The sequence below is a fragment of the Glandiceps talaboti genome, chromosome 18 (assembly GCF_964340395.1).
Source record: "Glandiceps talaboti chromosome 18, keGlaTala1.1, whole genome shotgun sequence".
Lineage (NCBI taxonomy): Eukaryota > Metazoa > Hemichordata > Enteropneusta > Spengelidae > Glandiceps > Glandiceps talaboti.
The window spans coordinates 15,351,371-15,373,076 of NC_135566.1; the positions used below are offsets into that span (position 1 = coordinate 15,351,371).

The following is a 21,706-nucleotide window of genomic DNA, read 5'->3' on the forward strand; positions in this document are numbered from 1 at the left end:
AGACATATATATATACATATAGATAGCCATTAGTTTAAAATATTTCTTTACCCATACATATTTTGTGTTTATTTATTAATATGTAACAGTTCCTGGGGTCCTTGTGGTAGCACTGACCAGCAAAACACATTTTTTCAACATGTTTTTTCATTTTAATTTAATATAGGGATCTAATTTATAGAAATGACCTGTTATATTAACTTTTTGGCAGGAAATTTGATAAGACCCTGTTAAAGCAAGTACACCAAATAGACACCAAGGTGATGTGATAGAACCTTATCTTATACAAGGTCTTCCTTCACTTGTTCAAATACTCAACTGGAGTGAAGGAAAAAAATTGTTTATTTTTGTCAGGTCACACGAAAAAAAAATGAGGACACATGTCTTTGTATGAGATAATGGTATTTAATATATTGTATCTGTTACTTTACAATCAAAAGATAACACAGAATCTCAGTTGCCCGGTAAAAATTCTAGAATCCATAAGATGGTGACGACTTGGCCAAAAACTTTCACATGATCACTAAAAGTGAAAATACATTTTGATGAGCCCTATGTTGAAAAATGTTAGCTACTGTTATAGGTGTCTGTCAGTCAAGACACTATCTGGTTTGAAAATGTTGGCCACCAGAACATATACTGTCAAGCCAGTATGTCAAGTCAGATAGCTATGGGCTATAATGTCAAGCCAGTATGTCAAGTTAGCTGGCCAAGTCTGTGGGCTATACTGTCAAACCAGTATGTCAAGTCAGATAGCCAAGTCTCTAGGCTATACTGTCATGAAGTCAGTATGTCATGTCAGATAGCCAAGTCTCTAGGCTATACTGTCAAGCCAGTATGTCAAGTCAGATAGCCAAGTCTCTGGGCTATATACTGTCAAGCCAGTATGTCAAGTCAGATATCCAAGTCTTTGGGCTATGTTTAGGTGTATATGTAGAATGATGCAGGTAGAATGGAAACTCCTTGGAGTTGTTTAATCAGAAGCTTTTGTCTTTGTTTTTTTCTTCATCTCCTTGTCATATTGTTTCCTCTTCTCTGTCAGCTTTCTTGCCTGCAAATACATTGAAACACAAAATTATTCAGATTTCTTCTATAAAGCATGGTGTATCTGCTGACTTGATACCTTGTTTTTAGCACAACTGAACTTGTTCAGTAGTGCTATAGGGATCGCCCGGTGTCTGTCTGTCTGTCTGTGTGTGTGTGTGTGTGTGTGTGGATGTGTGTGTGTGTGTGTAAACAACTTAAAGTCAAAAACCGCTGAACCTATTGCCATGATATTTGGTGGGTCCATTACCTTGGGTGTCTAGTTGGGAAATTGTTCAAATCAAAATGATCGCATCACAGGTGTGTGATTTGGGTCCAAAAATGTGATTTTTGGTCAAAAACTTATATCTCAAAAAGTACGTTGTCACTGAGTCTGAAACTTGGTGAGATGTTTCTGAAAGTGTTATTCTGCAGATTTTCTTCAAAACATTGAGAAAATTGGCCCTAGCGACCATGACCACACCCTTAGCAACAACCAAATGGCAGTATATTTTGGTCAAATAAAAGCATCATCTGGTAGGCAAATGAGTAAACATTCAAAAAATGTATGCAAATACCCTAGCAACCATGACCACGCCCATAGTAACAGCCAAACGGTCGTGTATTTCACAAAGATAACAACAGGGATTAGTAGACAATTGAATAAACAATCAAAAAATGTATGTAAATTTGCCTAGCAACAAGACCACGTCCCTAGCAACAGCCAAATAATAACGTATATTGCAAAGATAACAACAGGAATAGAAAGACAAATGAATAAACATTCAAAAAATGTATGCAAATGTGCCTAGCAACAAGACCACGCCCATAGCAACAGCCAAATGATCACATATATTGCAAAGATAACAACAGGGATTAATAGACAATTGAATAAACATTCAAAAAATGTATGCAAATATATCTAACAACATGACCACGCCCAAAGCAACAGCCAAATGATAGCATATATCATAAAGATAGCAACATGGTTGGATAGGCTACTGGATAGTCATTCAACAAATGAACACTTCTTGTTAGCATGGACTACCATATGGATAAACATTTTAAAAAACTGTACAGTTGTGCTACAACGCCATTGGCGGTATTTTTCAATTTTCTCATCTACATTCTTCCTATTCCAGACTTGATTGAAATGGAGAACCTCAAAAATGAAACCACTGTTGCCACTATCTCATTTTTTCTGTTTTTCTCTTCAATTTTTTTAGGTGTCGAAGTACATTATGTTGTCATACATTTGTAAATATTTTGAACAGATAATAGTTCAAAGTGTGAATATTTTGGCCTCATGATAGTTCAGAGTTCAAAGGTCAACAAACTTTTGTACGCATACATCAAAACTCGTTGTTTTTGTTTTTGATAGACAGCTGCCAGAAAAGACATCTTCCAGTCAATGATATGTATCAACATAGTGATCTCCCGAAAACACAGGTGACTCAGAAAGTGCTGATTTTAAAATCAGTGAAAACAGGATCTGAGTCTCCTATCATAGCTGTACAAATTCTATCATGGCTGACGACATTCATACAAGGCTGGTTGCCACGACAGTACAAGGCAAGGCTGGATGTGAAGACAGTAGCCTGTCTACAGTGCTGATGTGTGTGACTGATAGCTTACAAGCTTCTGTAGTGAGAAGCATATAGAGCTATCAGAGTCACTGACCAGAGCTGTAGACAGACAGTTTTCAATATTAGTCTTCAAACTTGCATAAATTCTGTTCCATCATATCATATCAGTTTTAGGTTCACTCACTGTCAGAACAGCACAATTTTACAAAAACCAGTCTAAATGTACGGTAATCAGTTTGAATTAAGTAAAATCTCCTACACTGTATATACATATTGATGCAAGCTCATCTGTGGAAGTTACTGTATCAAGATAAAACTTAAACTTTTGAAACACTACACACATTTGATAATTAGTGACAGTAAAACTGATTCCAGTGATGAGTCATGTGACCAACCCAGAACACCAGACTGGTGAACAAGTCAACAGGTGTGGACGAACACTTCAGTTTTAATTTCACTAATTATCAATTGCGTGTAGTGCTTCGAAAGGTTAAGTTCTATCTTGATACAGTGCATACATGTCATAACTTCTACTTTAAGCATCCACTTATCACATCACATGTTTAACACACACAGCTGAGTGTACCCACACAGCATCAACAGTATCTAATTATGAAATTGAAATGACTTATTGTAACTTTATAACTTACAATGCCTAGTTTGCCTGTACCACAAACATAGTACACACTAACAATACAAACCACATGAAATCAGTAGTTTAGAAAAAAACAAATCATGGTGTTACCGAGGAAACAAATATTTGTAAACTGCCAGCGAGCATTACTAATTGATCACAGACTTGTTACGTCATTTTATCACATTATATCACCATGAATTTTGCATATTTTCAATGATTAACAATCGAATGAAGCACACAAAAAAAGTTTTTAAAAAGATTTTAAACATTAACAAAAAAATTGTGACCATAGTGGTCACAATTTTTTTTGTTAATGTTGAACGGCTTTATACCAAAAAGTGAGATAAGTAAAGAACTGATATTATCTATTTTAACTGAGAGAGGTGTCATTTTGAAGGTGCTACAATTAGACACTTAAAAAGAAACACAAAATTTCTCCTGATGTGCATATTGTCTGTTCATGTACTATCAGTCATCTATGTTGAACTTGAAATTTTAGCCTTTGGTCAAAGTCTAGATGTTATCATCCTTTCTAGGTCAACAAACAAACAAATACATTTGATACAATGTAACCTTTCCAAGGTCAACTGTAAAGTCTAAACAATGGATATTGGAATACAGAATGAATGGCAAAGTCATTGAAATTTATTTCCCAGCCTGCACTGCAACCATATGGCACATAATCCTTTCACCCTCATTTCCTTTCCATCACCAATAATTGTTCCCCTATTTTAATGCCATTTTTTTGTGATTTTAAATTTTTGTAAAGCACTTTCCAAAACTATAATCAAGTGCTTTACAATTATTACCCCTGGTATTGATCTATAAAAGCACAACAGCCCTTGATATCTTGTTCTTCAACTCCATGGAGAATATACTTTATTAATTGCAGCCTCTGGAGTGCATATAATTACATCCTTTACATAGTAACCTCTATCCTACCAGATCCCCAAATTATACAGCTAGGTTGACTACAGCAGAATGGTGGTTCAAATTTTGCCCTAGGACTTTAGCCATTCAGAAATAAATGGCAGCGGTTTGACCTGAACATGTAACTTGTACATTTCAAGTTAGCCACTCTAACAATTCGACCAACACAACTCCACAAAACATATTATGACATCAAACTTACCTGTTTAGACTTAAGTTTCCTTTTAAACATGATTTTGTCGTAAAGACGTTTCTTTTTCTTCGGAATCATCATGACAGCTAGCCGTTTCTCCTCTTGTTGTAGTCGGATACTTTCCATGGTTGGATTACCAATCTCCACTTCACCAGCTTTCACTGACAAACTACTACTGTCTGTAGCCTACGATGAAAAAAAAATTATCACATTTCAAAATTTAATTTTTCAAACTCTACAACTGAATTTGGCATGTATGAACACTGTTGATACTTTTTGTTATTAAACACAGCAGTAAGAATGACTGAAATATACAGTTGCCCTTGGTCAAAATTTTTCATTTTTGTCAGCGATGATAATTCCTGTTTACTCAAGAGAGAGTTCATTTTTGGGTAGATATTTAGCATTCTTTTACAACCCATAACACCAAAGTAAAGTGCTTTCTGTATATACCACAATCATTTATAGCATCCATATCAAGCATAAAAGTATACTGTTTCATTTGCTAATTGACCATATTAGAAAGGCCACATGCTAGGCTTGTGAATAAACCAATTGAAATACTTTTACATTTGATATGAATGCTATAAAAGAGTGTAGCACAAAGAGAAAGCACTTTACTTCAGTGTTACTTCAAGCAAATTTACAACATTTGGCAAACAAACATGACAAACTTTTACCTCCAGTTTCCTCTTCCTTTTCTCATTTTTGGATTTCTTCGTCACTTCAACTTTCTCTTCTTCTTTTTCTTCCTTCTCATCTTCCTCCATGTCTTCTTCATCTTCATCTTCATCTTCCTCATCATCTTCTTCTTCTTCTTCTTCATCTTCCTCCTCTTCTTCATCTGAAGAATCTTCTTTCTCAATTTCTACAAATATTAAAAGATGGTCAACAACTTCAATTTTTTTTGGGGGGGGCAACATCTGGAGAAATTTCTCAAATTCTACAAATAAATAATCAACAACTTTGACATTTTTATTCACGATCAGAAATGTTTCTTCTTCGTATGGATCATAGCATGTGTTATAATTTCATATTCCACAAAACTTGAAAGTGAATGGCTACACTAATACCAGGCTCTGTATCCAGTATTTGAAAATGATATTAAATTCCTCAAATTGCAATAATTCAATGGTATATGAAACACAAATGACTGAACATCAAAAAATCACAACTGTAGTAAACTTATTTACAGGAGACAGTGTCAAAATTTTGAGACACAAACACAAAGTTTATATTTTCACCTGGTTGAAGTCCTCTCTGTCTGTCCAGCAGTGCTTGTTTTTCTGGTGGTATGTAGTCACCTTCTTGTTCCTCTACAAATGGTGACAGATGAGGAGGGAGAACGACACCAGGAAAGTAGTCTTCCACTGGTAGTAACATTCCAGCATTAACACTGTCATAGATCCACTGTGGTTGGATGTAGTATCTGATACAAGTAAAATATGGTAGAATATCTACTCAGTATTGTACTGATCATAAAATTATTTGCAATGAGTGACTTCTGATATGTTTTTCCTTTTGCCGATGAATATTTTAGTAAAAAATGTGTCCAATACTAATCAGTGTTTTTGTTAAGGGTGGTAAGTAGGTAAAATATACCAGAGTTCCAATGTCATTTTACCTGGGTTCCCAAACAATATTTCCATAAACTCTATAGGGAAACACTGCAATTTTTATCCCTTTCTCCCTTTCTGTTACTGGGGTTCCCCAACCATAGCAAAAACACTTACTAGGTACCTTGGTTCTAAATGTGATATTATCTTTAAGTTTTAGTTCACACCTCTACTAAGAATTTTTTGATGCTATGTACTGGCAAACAGTTTTGAAACTATCAAGGCATCAAATATACATTTAACAGTTCCAAACACGGAGAAAAAGATCTTGAGTAGTTCTAAAATATTGAATTTTGTAGATTTATGAGTTTACAAACCTTGAAAGGAACTGTTTATCTTGTTTAGGTCTATCAACAAGTTGATGTGTTATGCTCTCATCAGATTCATCAAATGTAGCACCCATGTACAGTGATTTATTCCATGAAACTTTCCCGCCCAAACACCTGGATATAAAAAATGCACAAAATGAAAATATCACTCAGCACAAAAGATCATCACAATGTATACTGCATTCTTCTCTTGTAATATCTTCCAGAAATTAAAAAAAGACTTGTGTATGAAAATTTGACTACTGTACTTTGTGATGTTTGCATGGCAGTCAACAAAGTGCATTAATAAAACTAGTCAACTCTACATGTACATTCCTTCTTATCATCTTTATTCTTCTATCATTGATAGGTTATCTTGCTGAAACTTTAAAAGAAGGCAACACAAGTATATAAAAGGGGCTTTCCTGAACTTGCAGCTGAACCAAGTACTTAATTTGGAAGTGCTCCCTCTATAATCACTTGATATATGGACTTGTGAGGGCGCACTTTCTCTGGCGCCCAAAGATGAATTCCGTTATCATCTTCTGTTCAGCTTCAAGCACTGAACATTCAAAGGCACATTATTCCACACTATTCAAAATTAGAATTGAAGTATCTAACTTGCCTTATGACAAATGAAACAGATTCTCTGGGAACTTCTCTTGATATAAAGACTTTACAATTTGAAAACAAAACCTCAAGTTTCTTCAATCTCTCTTCTTCTTGTTTGGCCTTCTCTATCATCTCTGGATCTTCAGACTGAAAGGGAATCAATTCCATGACCTTTGACCTCATCCATACATCACATGGGCAGCAACATTTACTTACATAATATTAGGGACAGTCACACGATATCACACAAGCTCAATGAACGAACTTCTTTCATTTCGGGTAAAGGGGTCTAGTGTCAATGCGATTGCTGAACTTCATTTTCTAACCAAATATTGATAACTTAGCCTATACAAAGTTGTTTATTTGAGGTTGTGTGATATTGTGCAATCATCCCTTAACCTGTAAATTTGATCACTATGTGGATTATGGTTTTTTTCACAGCAATATTCAACATACTAACAGTATGTTCGATATAATAATGATAATAATAATAGAAATTTATATAGCGGCTTATATCCACAGAGACAGTGATCAGAGCCGTATCAAACACTCATAAAAAATACAAAAAACTAAAATGGTGACATAAAAATACTTTGATGAAAAATAAATTCACAAACCTCAAACTTGAAACTACTATCCAACACCTCAATGAAAAAGCAAACCTATGTATCTGAAATTCAGAACGTTCAAATATTGGGTGGCATTGCCATTTAACCAAAAAAATATATCTGGTGTTGCCTCTACATACATCAAATATAAAATCTCACGACTGACTTTTCCCCTCCCCTGTTATAAATGGATACTACTTTCAAACTTACCCCTCCAGCTGGAAATTCATCTCCTATCACTTCTTCATCTCCAGCATCCTTAGCAACTGTTGCCAAGGACTGTGACAAAGCAGATAATCTCTCTTCCGTATCTTCTGTTTCTAGGCAATATGACTTGTCTTCATCTGTCCTCCCTGCACCTTCTGCTAATGCCAACTATAACAACAGATATATGACATCACTAACGCTAATAAAACTAACTGGTCTATGTGAGAGATTGGCATTCTATTTCAAGACTTTTATCTTTAAAATAGAAATGAGTATTTTAAATTTTAATTTTAAAGTGCCATATTGATGAGGACTGGGCATTTATTTTGGATTTTTAATTTATAAAACAATTTTATCATGGCTTCCTACTTGAAATATCAATGTGAAACTATGCCAAGTCCTTGTTTGTAACTCAATAAATTGCATGACAGTCACAAACCATTAGCGGTCCAAGTGCAACAAACCCACGGGCTTGCCTGATGAAAACGGGTGTCATAAAAGTTGTTTGCATCTCTAAAGCTGTTTGTAGTGTTACTTATAATAGCCTAATAAATTGATAACAACTGATATAAGACGGAGATAAGGTTTGCCTCAATTGCAGTCCATGCAGATGGCCGAATAGAGGTTTTACAGCTGTTTACTTGTGTTATATAAGAGCCCATCATCACATGTGTAAATATTGGTACTCTTTGATAACAAGTCCACTTGCTTGGCTAATGGCTTGTCCCAGTAATGGTAAAAGATTAAATAGATGTGTACAATCTTAAAATTGTACAATAACAAACTTTTTACAAATTTTTAAACTTTTTTGCAATGTATTGAGTTACAAACACAAGACTCTGTCAATGTTTTATGCCCACTTTCCATATAAGTTCAATTTCAGTTACAAACAAATTTCCAGTTCCCCTGGCAATTCATGTACATGCATCGAAGTCATACAACTGTTCTTATCAAACCATGAAATGAACTTGAATACAAGTCTCTGTACTTTCAACATGCTGTGTCAAGTGTTATTAATCCCTGTGTGTAGCAAGTTCTGTTTGTCAATGCTTGCCTGTCAGTTGTTGTACCAATATACAGGTGGTGACAGTGCATATGTAGACTCAAACTAGCAACAGGTTCATATTGTTGTACAATGCTGTGTTTAATACTCACCTTTGGAGGGTAGTGGAGATTCAGAGTATGATATAATCTAAAATTTATGAATCCCAATAATGTGACATAAAATCTAACAAATGTACCCATGACCTTGAAGTCAACATCGCCTGGATTCTGTGAATGGAAACAACAATGTCAATAGTTAAGAGCTAAGAGTGTGTTCTACAGTTGTAATTCAACATATATTTTCAGTGATCTTCCTAGACAAGGTAACAGAGCAGAAAAGTGCCATACATGAGTGACCAGTACCAGTTGCAGAAGGGCAAAACTGCCTTCCTGGTGGACAACCTGTCACTGCAGTAATAGTCATAGCCAGCCACAGGCAAGCAACAATGATTCTCTGGCAGACAAACATGATTACAATATTTATTTTTCATTTTTTCTTCTTCTGTGAAGTGACTATGAGCATTGTCATGGATATATGGTGTTATATATAAATGATTTTATTATTATATTATTATCACAACCGATACTATAGCTAGCAATAGGAGTCATCATTGCAATGATAAAGTTTTGAAATAGCTGTTATACTGTACATGTGCTCATGTACATGTGTATATAATCACAGACAAATCTCTAGAAGACACACACAAAAAACTTACTTCATAACCAAACCGATGTGGTGTTATCCATGTCAGTGTTTGGCCCTGTACCTCAGCTTGGTAGTATATGCCTTTAATTGATATAAACACCTGATGACAACAAATATGATAACAGTCAATGACAACATACCCATGTATCCAAACGGTCAATAAAACATACACTTTACACGTATGGCTACTCAATGACGAAACTAATACGGTACTCCAGATAAGCTCATAAGTCTAGAAAGTCTCCATAATCATAGCCTGAATAGACCATATTGAGCTTTATAGAGTTAAAATCTCAAAATATTGCAATCACACAAACTAGGATTAGTGTTATTTCATCAGTGAAGCTACAGGATTACATACAAATCATTCTTTTTATTTCAGGACAAAATATGTCTTTAGCTCTGTCAGACATTTTGTTTTTCACAATTAAATATTCTGAGTGCAACACTATCCCAGAATCCAATCGTGTGTCATTTCACTAGTGGATGTTTACTTCAGTGTAGCTTCGGCCAGAAGTCAAGTGCCAATTCTTATTGGGTTTTAAATTTTCGCCACTGTGACATGACGTGATTAGCATCACCATGTGATTAGAACCAACTTAGAGGGTTGAGCTATATGATGTAAACATAATTACCATATTTAATCATCACTGCAGGAAATCATAATCTAATTTTAGGTTTCAATAAACAGCCGCTTGCGAAATGTCAGGCATGGCAGGGGAAAAGCGAAGGCTCAAAATTCCCACACGACTGAATTATAGGCTAGTGCAGCACTGCCTTTTGCAGTGTGCACTCTAAACCAATTTGATGTGCCACTGATGCCCACAATTTTTAGCAACGACTCAAAATTTTGGTGTTTCCCTATCTCTTTCTGTGTGGTGACCGTAAGAAATGACAGTTTTTTCTCATTTTGACTCACAACAATAACATTTGGCTATCATTAGAGGGCACGTATACCATTGGCAGCACAGTAAAACTAGGTTCAACGTCCACTTGGTAAATCATACACCCACCTTTCTGAGAGCCTTTGCTGCAATGATATAATGCATAAATTCTACAGTAAGTCTTCGGCATCTGTCTATCAACTCTACATCAACTCTTCCTGATGGAAATGTTGAAAACAGGAAACACATTGTCAATGGATCGTCCAAGTCTCGTAAAGCATCTATAAACGTTGGATACCTGTTAAAAAACAATCAAACATGGAGATCAAGTTTACAGTCTTTCCAAATGTTACACTCCAGTAGTTTCAACCCTGTTCTTTTTCAGGTACCAGTATTTTGTTGTAAGTAGGGGAATTCTAGGTTGTCAATAAAATTATAGTCAAAGGTATGGAAATCTATGATAATCTTAATGTTTTTCCCCTTCTGTTACTGAGAGGTACTACTAGACAAAAACAGTGTGTCATACTTTGAATATAAATGTAAAAATAAAGTTCACCTATCAAAAGTGACTCTGTCACAGCTCCCCTCTCCTCCCCACATTTTTACTATACCGTAATCCACCCCTCACCCCCCACCCCTACCACAAAAAATTCAATTTTCAGAGACGGTATATATAAGGAACAACAAAGAACATCAAATCAAACTCTGCATGTTACTTTGGGATAGATGTACAGCTGGTCTTCTACCTTATTGAAGATATGGAATGAGATGAATAGCTATAACCAACAACAGGCAAGCAGTAACAACCAGAACTTGTTACAAACTGGGAATGTAAACAACTGAATTGGAGTTAATAACACTTGATATAGTATGGTGGAAGTACACTTGCATTACATCATTTTAGAACATGGCCTTTTTACATAATAGTTCACATTCACAAACAAAGTTCAGTTCTCTTGGCATTTCACGTAAAGAGGCCATAAAACTGTTTGTATCATACCAGAAGTGTTATACAAGTCTCTATACTTCCAAATGTCATTAATCAAATACGTTCCCTCTTTGTCACCACTTTCTCTTGTTAATGCTTGCATGTCACTGGTTGTACATTTACTCAGTTGACTGTAATCCTTACCTCTCTTTCACAATATGATCTAGTCTGTACACTGGTTTGTTTCTTCTCAGTCTGTCTGCAGCCCCATATTCTTCTTTTCCAAAAGCTTTTGAAAGTTTCCGAATAAAAACCTGTAAAAGCACAATCACATATGACTCAAGTTTACTGGTAAGAACTACAAGGAGTAATATTTTTACAGCCAGATATGGGTTTTATGGACTGAGGTTGTACAGTGGAAGGGCCTGAGTTTAGGAGGTAAGCAGTACTACTGAAGTCTGCAAAACCCATATCTGGTTGTAAAGGTTTTATCTTATATCCCATGTAGTGGCACGGAAACATCATCCAGTTCTTACTCTTTCTATTGACATCACATACAACAAGATTCATATAAGGTGTGCTGCTTGTATCAACTGCTTAAACTAAAGGGAGGAACGCACAATGTCACACAAGCTCAATAAAAGAACTTCATAGTTTGTTTAGGCCAAAACTCTCCCCCCCAACCCCCACCCCATTAAATGAACATTTATTAGTGTACATTGACACTTTATATATGATGTAAATCATGAAAATCGTAGTGGTCACCCAGTATGATCTATGAAATTAGCAGTAATTAATCAACTTATCAACATCTCAATAGTAACTCATCGTCACAGTTGATAACTTGAAGGTGTGAATGTTTTCTAAATTTGTGTTGGTAAGGTAAGAAGTGCAAAAAATGAAGTTCAGCAATCGCATTGATGTCAGAACCTGCCCCCCCCCCCCCCATTGGTCATTGAGCTTATGAGATATGGTGTGATCGTCCCTAAGTACATATCCAATGTTACCAGTGTTATGTACTTACCTTAAAATCTCTGAATTTCTGTATGATAGGTTCATGTGCCAAGAATTGTATGTCTTTGACTCTGTAGAATGTACGACTAGCTGTACTGCCCTTGTTGGCCTTTTTACGATGTCTTGGTTCAACTGGATAGATACCTTTTAGAATACATAATCTCCTGCAATTAATTTGTAAGAAAAGTCTGAGTTAGGGTGATGTACATTTATATAAAAGTTATAACCATTACCCAACCTCACTAATTATGCTGGATACACAAATAATCAATAATTATGTTGGATACACAAATAATAAAATACATTACACATATAGCCTTAGGTAAGTATTGTTTTTTCTCAGATGCAGTGTTCCGTAAATGTATTCAGACAAAGTGATATAAACAAAATGTAGTGATATCCACATATTCATAATATTAACTGCACTTCAAGAGTTATGTCTATACCAACTGGATCTCAAATGTGTGTGTGTGTGTGTGTGTGTGTGTGTGTGTGTGTGTGTATACAAGGGAAGTTTCATCAAGAATCAATGATGCAGATGTATATATTAAAGTAAAACAAAATGCCTAGAGTGGAGTTCATGCTCAGCTATTCTATAAAAGGACAGTATTGACTCCAGGCATGATAACTTTAAGACTACTCATAATAACTCTAGATTCAAACTGCCAATCTAGATACACTGTAAAAACTTACCTGAAGTCAGCTAAGGAAAGTTGAAGTTTTCTGATAGATTGGTTCCTGGTTATAAATGAAGTGGCCGCACCACTTGTAAACTGTTGAGACAAGAGAGAGGAAAATACATCACATACAGTACATATAGTACATTCATACATGCATTCATACATACATACATACATACCTACATACATACATACATACATACCTACATACATACATACATACATACCTACATACATACATACACACATACATACATACATACCTACATACATACATACATACACACATACATACATACATACATACATACATACATACATACCTACATACATACATGCATACATACATACATACATACATACATACATACATACATACATACATTCATTCATACAATGATACATACAGTGCACACATACATACAGTACACATACATACATACATACATACATACATACATACATACATACATACATACATACATACATACATACACACACATACATACATACATACATACATACATACATACATACATCCATACATACATACATACATACATACATACATTCATTCATTAAAATGCTATTGTCAATGGGTGTTTCTAGCATTTAACAGTTATAGATTGTTCACATTTGTCTAGTTGTTCAAGATTAATAAACGTCTATCTGTTATTCTAGGTATGGCTATGATAGCCCGTGTTACATTTACGGTTGGGTTACCGGTTGGCACTCAATGAAGAATGGCATGGTGCGATCTCGATCACGAAGAAAGCTCGGAGATTAATGTCTCACTGCACATACGTATGAATTGACTGCGTTCTAGCCTATACATTTCATCTAAAGATTAGTATTTACCGACTGACACATTACTAAATATCTTATTTTACCTTTTTCTTCTCTTTACCCATGCTTTCACATCTGCGACAAACACATGTGGACGTGGCCTCGTTTTCAGTACATGAAGGGTGTCGTCACTTCGGAAGAAACTATTATTTGTAAACGCTAAAAGAAGGGGTGCTAAGGTTATTCACTACCGAAAGTTATGAGGGCAATCGTAATGGGAAAGTATACCACAGAGTTTGAAATCCGTATTACATTCATTTAAATGGTCACATTTGTCTAGTAATATTCCAAAGCAGATATCACAATTTAATATTCCCTCGCCAATTAACTACGCGCTCGCATTATTTTCCTAAATGGTATACTCCAAAAGTGAACAATGACCTTTAAAACTTTCAGCTCAAAGGCCAATAAGAACCATGGCGGTGTCCTCAAAAAGTTTAATTTCTCCCAAATGTGTGATTTTACTCAGTTTGTGCCTTCTACAATTGTGCAATGGTGTCATTAAAGGTGGAATGCTGTTCCCAAGAGACACAGAATCAAGAGAGACCAAAGATTTAAGCGGAATTTGGAATTTCAGAGCAGATAAATCACCCAATCGAAATGCTGGATTTGAGCAGCAGTGGTACAAACGACCATTAGCACAGGTAAAATATAGCTATTTAATTGAGTTGTATGTATGTATGTATGTACGTACGTACGTACGTACGTACGTACGTACGTACGTATGTATGTATGTATGTATGTATGTATGTATGTATGTATGTATGTATGTATGTATGTATGTATGTATGTATGTATGTATGTATGTATGTATGTATGTATGTATGTTTGTATGTTTGTTTGTTTGTTTGTTTGTTTGTTTGTTTGTTTGTTTGTTGTCCGTTTTCCTTCTCAAAGGCATATTAAGCTGGGACTGTGTAGACAGTATTATTATTGAAAAGAGAGAAAGAGAGAGCAAATGCAAAATCTAGCTAGTTCATTAACAGTTCAAGAGCAGTATGTAACTTTTTAACAAACAGATAGGAATATTTTTTACCCAGTAAATAAGTTTATTGCCAACTTTCTAAAGGCTTTGACAAATATATCTGAAAAAAAATAAATTTCTTTTGTACATTCATATTTTCAAATTAAAACTTTGCATACAAAATGCATTGAAATTATATTTTTTTGTTTTCCATCAGTCTGGTGCTGTGATTGACATGCCAGTACCTTCCAGCTACAATGATGTCACACAAGATAAATCATTACGTGATTTTGTTGGTTGGGTTTGGTACGACAGACAGTTTTATCCTCCATTTTCCTGGCAGAATCTAAAGCAGAGAGTTGTACTGAGATTTGAAAGTGCTCATTACTATACTACGGTGGTAAGTTGGTAGAATTTTGTTTGTCAAATACGTGAGTGTATTTGAAGCATCTTTTTTAACCCTTTAAATTTCAGAAAATAAATTGTGCAAGGTGGGGTGGGGGAACACTGATAAACTTATATATAGGGAGATTAGATGTGTCCTAGGATGTGTCCAAACAAAAGAGAATTTCTGTTTGGGGGATCATTTAGACAACAACAAATTTTGAAGCTATTCTCATCCCAATGATCAGAGAGACATTTCCCACATCCAAGCCGTGATGATCTAGCTTGTTCATTTGTTCAGTAGTACAAGTATCAGTAACATGAAACCATTTAGACTACTAGTACCAATGGAAATACTAACAAGATGTCAATGGACATTCAGAATAAATCTTGATCCTCAACAGTTTGATTATGAGAAGAAATTGTTACTGTCAACATATAATATATTTATTTGCCGACAGTGGTTGAATGGTGAAGAGGTCATGATCCATGATGGAGGTCATTTACCATTTGAGGTTGAAATCAGTGCTAAACTATTGTATGGTGAAAGTAATAGAATCACAGCAGCTGTCAATAACACCTTATCACCACATACACTACCACCTGGTACTATTGAATATAAAACAGATAAAAACAAGTAAGCGTGCAAATTTATAGTCTATAGTGCAGTTCCTCGTCTTTTAACGTCCAAACTAACAAATTTAGTACAACAAAGAGCTTGTTTTGTTAATAAAATAATAATTTTGTGGTGGCGACATCCACCTGGTTACTTTGTTAATATTCAAATGTTGTCTTCTAGATAACATCCACCTGGTTATGTTGTTAATATTGTAATTTTATCTCCAAATATCCACCTGGTTATTGTGTTAATATTCTAATTTTGTTTTCTAGATATCCACCTGGTTATTTTGTACAGAATCTTCAAATGGATTTCTTTAACTATGCTGGAATACACCGACCAGTAAAACTATACACTACACCATCGGTATACATTGATGATATCACCATGGTAACAGACATCTCAACAACAACAGGTACAATGTACTTGATTACAAACTGATACTTATCAGTCAATGAAGACAGAGTGTACACATGCTTCAGAGTAAACATACAAGGATAATGTAATAAGTTTTTTAAATTTATTTTTTCAATATTTTGAATGAATACTTAGATTTCTGTTGATTCTGAATTATTTCTGACTTTGCTTCAGGCCTTGTGAACTACCAGGTTGTGGTTGGTGGTGGTGGGCAAACCAATGTTTCATCACAGGTTGATCTCTATGATAAAGATGGTAACAATGTGTCCAGTCAGAAAGACAAACTTCAAGGTCTACTGTCAGTGTCTAATGCACATTTCTGGTGGCCTTACACTATGAGTAATGATTCTGCATATCTATATACACTTAAGGTAAGTTGAACTTTTTATGGAGGGACCTATATTTATTTCTTTTCTCTGGTGGTAATGGTGTGGTGTGGTGATGATGATGATGATGGTGGTGGTGGTGGTGGTGGTGGTGATGATGATGGTGATGATGATGATGATGACGACGACGACAACGATGATGACGACGACGACAACGACGACGACAATGACACCGATGACAACGATGACGATGACGGCGATGGTGGCAGCGGCAGCTGCAGTGGTGACGATGAGGATGATGACAATGACTGTGTTGACTATCATGATGGCACCGACAACATTGGCGATGATGATGACAGCGTCAGTGATAATGTTGATGGTTATGACAATGATGATGATATTCAAAGTCAACAACGATGTGACTTACAATGCCCATAATTACGATAATGGTTTTTTGTTACTTACATCTAAATGTTTTGTGTATGCTTTGCAGGTTTCCATCACATCTGGTAGTGGAAGTGATATCTATCGTTTACCTATTGGTATCAGAACTGTGAAAACTACCAACACTCAACTGTTAATTAATGACAAACCATTCTACTGTCATGGAGTGGCCAAACATGAAGATGCTGATGTAAGTACAAAATAACAAAAAGATTTAGTTTCATTATTTCAGAGTCAAAATCACTACAGATACTGGACATCAAACACAATTGTTCCACATGTTCAAAGTGCAAATGTTTTAAACCTGCGCTAGCTGCAACTGCACTAGCTGCATGATTTCGCCGAAGATATATTGAGTAAGAATTAGTCAGTTACTTCGAAAAAGACATCATGATCGTCTTTGGGGATGTTGATTCTTGGTTGCAGACCCAAACATCAATTTTGATTTTATTTATTGTGTATACAGCTACAAAAATATGTTTATCCACAGGCAGTGATGCACGTCATACAATATTATGAGTAAGTTACGCACTCAGTGTACCTAACAAAACATTTTCCAAAAAATGTTCCCATTGCAGCAAGTTCAGTTTTAAAATGAAAACACCAAGAAGGATAATTTGTATTAAAACTAAGCTCAAAGACAGGAAAGATTATAAGAGAAGTGCCTAATATGTGAAGATTTTTGTGTAAGTCTAAAAAAGAAGTTTCACAAATTTGTAAAAATTAGACACCTTTGAAAGACTGAAAAACATTGAATTTTTCTTTGTGTCAGTAGATCCGTGGTAAAGGAGTAGACTTGCCATTGATAACTAAAGATTTTAGTTTGATGAAATGGTTGGGTGCTAACTGTTTCCGCACCAGTCATTATCCGTATGCTGATGAAATCCTGGATATGGCTGACAGACAGGGAATAGTTGTCATTGATGAATGTCCAGGTGTTGGAATTCAAAAGTAAGTATCTCCTCAGATATTTTCACTCACTCTTTTTTTAGGTTTATGTGTTCAGCGAAATTATAGTAAACTTCCAAGATTACTTTTCATAGTCAGAAAAGGACCATGACAACTTTGGTAGCCTGTGTCACTCGGTAGCGACTGAATGGTCTTTGAAGAAATTTGATGTGCGCCCTCTGGAGGCCACAGAGATATTTTTTTGTTGCCAGTACTTTGACTGTGGTATCATAGACCCTCCACCCAGGGTGGAGGGTCTATGGTGGTATATAAAACTATGTTGATGTTGATCATGAACTGTTTCCATCAGTTTTAGAAGGCCAGATAAGCTACACTTACTCTTCTGTGTTTCTTTTTTAAACTACCAGTAGTATTACAGAATAAAAATGGCTTGAAAAAACAATTGTTTTTGTAAACTACAAAATTTTCCATTCTTGTTTCTTCTTGATAGTCCAATAAATTTTGCTAACAAGTCACTTGTTCACCATCTGGAAGTTATGGAAGAGTTAGTTAGAAGAGATAAAAACAGACCAGCGGTTATCATGTGGTCTGTGGCCAATGAACCATCTTCAGAGTTTCCACAGGCCAGAGATTATTTCAAGTAAGTAAGTATGTAAGTATGTAAGTAAGTAAATAGTAAGTAAGTAAATAGTAAGTATAAGTAAGTAAATATAAGTAAGTCAGTCACTATTAAGTACGTATTTACGTATGTATGTATGTATGTATGTATGTATGTATGTATGTATGTATGTATGTATGTATGTATGTATGTATGTATGTATGTATGGATGGATGGATGGATGGATGGATGGATGGATGGATGGATGTAGGTATGTATGTATGTATGTATGTATGTATGTATGTATGTATGTATGTATGTATGGATGGATGGATGGATGGATGGATGGATGGATGTATGTATGTATGTATGTATGTATGTATGTATGTATGTATGTATGTATGTATGTATGTAAATACATAAGTAATTAAGTTTCCATAATTTCTTCTACAAACCAGGAGTGTTATTGGTCACACCAAAGAACTAGATCCTACCAGACCAGTGACATTTGTATTCAATGGTGGTATGGACTTGGAACGAATCTTTGATGAAGCAGTAAGTATTTTTTTGCTACATTTGTTTTTTTGTTTTGTTTTTTTTTGAGAAAATTTATGTTATCACTCGAAATCATATAATCTTATTGTCATTTATAATTAAGGGGTACATCATGTATAATACCTATAGCTCAGAATTTTGCTTTCCAACAATGTGTGTAAGACCAAAAATTTACAGTTTTACCTGTACAGGAGGCATTCAGTTTAAATCTGGTACTGGTTATTTCACACAGGTTTATCAAGTAGAACAACATACTAAAGTTATTTCGTTGATTAAAAATCCAAAATAAATACTCATTTCCCATTCATATGGCCACTTTAATTAAAGACATTACTTTTCCCCAAGGACCAAATATGAAACTGTGAATCACCACTTTTTGTGAACAAAAAATGATCTAGACATGTTCTGCGCACTAGGGTGAAATCTTGTCTCTTTGATCTTTCAGACCCAGTTTTGTGATGTAGTCTGCATCAACAGTTACTATGGATGGTATACTGACACAGGTCACCCAGAGGTCATTGAACTCCAGTTAGAACACAACCTAAGAGAGTGGTTTAAAACCAGAAATAAACCAATCATGCAGACAGAGTATGGTGCTGGTAGTGTTATTGGAGTACATGAGGTAAAGATTTTAAAAACAGACACCGAAAACTTTTCCCTTCTTACAATTCTTATATTTCTTATTGAAAGAGCAATTGATACCACCATCCTCCATCAAGCTGATATTACTAATTATATATCATGAGGTGTAAGCTTGATCGTGACCTTTGACCTCCAAGGTCAATTGTCAAATTCAAGTCATTTTTTGTATATCACTGTTACTTTGTCGCTATTACTTTGGTAACATAATTTACATCACCGTATCGTTTATGAGTTATATCTTAATACCAGGTTTGAGTTCAGTGAATTGCAAGTGGTGGTTAAGTGTGCTTCAGGAGGTACAATAATGTGAATGCCTTTTAACTATGCAGTAAAAACTACACGTAAACATGTATGAACTCAGCTTGTGCCCTCTTTAATAGTAGTTATGTCTAGTATTTACTTTTCATGTTCTTGACTTCATTCACTTGATGATAAATTTGTATTTGTGTATAACTATTAAAGGGGCTGTTTCTCATTCTCTTCCCAGGATCCTTCTGTGGCTTTCTCTGAAGACTACCAAGTTGAAGTTCTTGAACAACATTTTAAAGTCTTTGATAAGCTGAGGAAAGAATTCCTGGTTGGAGAAATGATTTGGAACTTTGCAGACTTTATGACTGCACCATGTAAGTTTTAATACAAAAAAATAATAACTGTAATATATGATTAGCATTTTGTGATACCAACATGTCTCCAAACAAATTTTCTGAAGTACTGATTGCCATGGCAATAGATATGTCTGTATTTTAATGTAATGATAACTCCTATGGTGCTCCCTGACAACCAAGGTAGGACTTTACCACATTTCATGGGATACATACTCAGCTTTTACCAAATAAACATTCTCTAGCAGGTGCAACTTCTTCTAAACAGCATCAATGAAATTTGCTATATCTAAGTGTGACCCTATTTTTTATGTTTCTCATTACTTTTTCATAGCAATTATGGGTCGGTCGGTTGATTTAAAAAAAAAAAAAAAGTAAAAATGTAAAATCACCTTCTTCATGTTTCTCTGCCTTTCCTTTTCCTCCTCTCTATCTTCTTTTTATTGGATTCCTGGTAACAAACCCTTTCCCAGCTTCTCTACACAATTGGCATGTTCTCAGCCCCCCCCCCCCCCCCACCTCCACTTTAATAACTTCCACTGTGAAAGAATGCTTTGTTTTTGAACAAGTGTCCTCATCACCACCATGCCTGCAGATGATGTTGACAGGCCAGACACTTGCTTAACCTTGCCAGAGAGGGCACTCTCTAGCAAAATAGTAGGGTGGTAGGGTAGAATATACAAAAAAAAAATTATTTTAATGTCGGAGCTGAAAATTTGGATCATTTGTTTAATGAGAAACATAAGAAAAAAATAGGGTCACCCTAATACAATACCTAAAACAAGTGAAGGTCTTTTGAAAAAAACACTTTGTTTACAATCTTGCAACTCTTCTTACAACAGCATGTCAATATATATTTGTTAATTTTTTAATTGAATGTACATTTCAGCAACTGATAGAGTGGTTGGCAACAGAAAAGGAGTTTTCACCCGACAACGACAACCCAAGATGGCCGCCTACAGACTCCGAGATCACTACCAAACTATCATCAACTCAACAACCAAATATTATCCATGATAAGGTCACATTGTCGATGATGAGAATCAACAAGATGACAGACTTTTTTAGTGAAATTTCTGGTCGTGAAAAAAGATGCAGAAATATTTTCATAAAAAGTTTTATAATGTAAATTAAAAATCAGATAAAGGCAATATCTGTAGGACATAGTCAGTAGATGATTCTAACTTCAAAGTCAGTAATAAAAATTTGGTTATGTTAGTGGGTCCAACCATATATTCGTCCTATGTTTAATCAATACCTGAACTCCTTAGCTTGATTTTTATGAATTTCAACTGTATGATTGATCCTGGCACCCACATGATGAACATTCTTCAAAATTATTGACTTATAATTTCATAGACTCTCTCACAGTCCATGGCGCATCGCATAACCGAAAGGGCTGTTTTGTATGTACCGATATCTAC

General features: G+C 35.2%; 2 protein-coding genes across 2 annotated transcripts; one reads left to right on the forward strand and one right to left on the reverse strand.

Moving 5' to 3' along the window:
• Window positions 1-457: 457 nt before the first annotated feature.
• LOC144449052 (pescadillo homolog) lies at window positions 458-13,927 on the reverse strand. Its single transcript, XM_078139464.1, has 14 exons — window positions 13,867-13,927; window positions 12,990-13,069; window positions 12,307-12,460; window positions 11,487-11,596; window positions 10,484-10,652; window positions 9,481-9,570; window positions 8,876-8,992; window positions 7,724-7,888; window positions 6,919-7,052; window positions 6,303-6,428; window positions 5,614-5,798; window positions 5,050-5,237; window positions 4,379-4,555; window positions 458-1,051 (listed from the first exon to the last, which is right to left on the reverse strand). The coding sequence occupies exons 1-14, from the start codon at window positions 13,885-13,887 to the stop codon at window positions 974-976; spliced, it is 1,794 nt and encodes a 597-aa protein (XP_077995590.1). The 5' UTR covers window positions 13,888-13,927; the 3' UTR covers window positions 458-973.
• A 311-nt stretch (window positions 13,928-14,238) lies between these two features.
• Window positions 14,239-21,299, forward strand: LOC144449736 (beta-glucuronidase-like). The gene is made up of 12 exons (XM_078140313.1): window positions 14,239-14,466; window positions 15,004-15,186; window positions 15,632-15,807; window positions 16,062-16,204; window positions 16,381-16,577; window positions 17,026-17,166; window positions 17,752-17,927; window positions 18,376-18,525; window positions 18,942-19,038; window positions 19,484-19,660; window positions 20,168-20,303; window positions 21,172-21,299. The coding sequence occupies exons 1-12, from the start codon at window positions 14,239-14,241 to the stop codon at window positions 21,297-21,299; spliced, it is 1,932 nt and encodes a 643-aa protein (XP_077996439.1).
• Window positions 21,300-21,706: the final 407 nt, after the last annotated feature.

Coding starts and splice junctions, on each gene's coding strand:
- LOC144449052 (XM_078139464.1), bottom strand. CDS start 13,887: ATGGGTAAAGAGAAGAAAAAG. Junction 11,597..12,306: donor AGAAATTCAGAGATTTTAAG/GTAAGTACATAA, acceptor GTGCTTTTACAG/GTTTTTATTCGGAAACTTTC. Junction 4,556..5,049: donor AAAGGAAGAGGAAACTGGAG/GTAAAAGTTTGT, acceptor TTTTCATCGTAG/GCTACAGACAGTAGTAGTTT.
- LOC144449736 (XM_078140313.1), top strand. CDS start 14,239: ATGGCGGTGTCCTCAAAAAGTTTAATTTCTCCCAAATGTGTGATTTTA. Junction 18,526..18,941: donor CAGGCCAGAGATTATTTCAA/GTAAGTAAGTAT, acceptor TCTACAAACCAG/GAGTGTTATTGGTCACACCA. Junction 19,661..20,167: donor GTGTTATTGGAGTACATGAG/GTAAAGATTTTA, acceptor TTCTCTTCCCAG/GATCCTTCTGTGGCTTTCTC.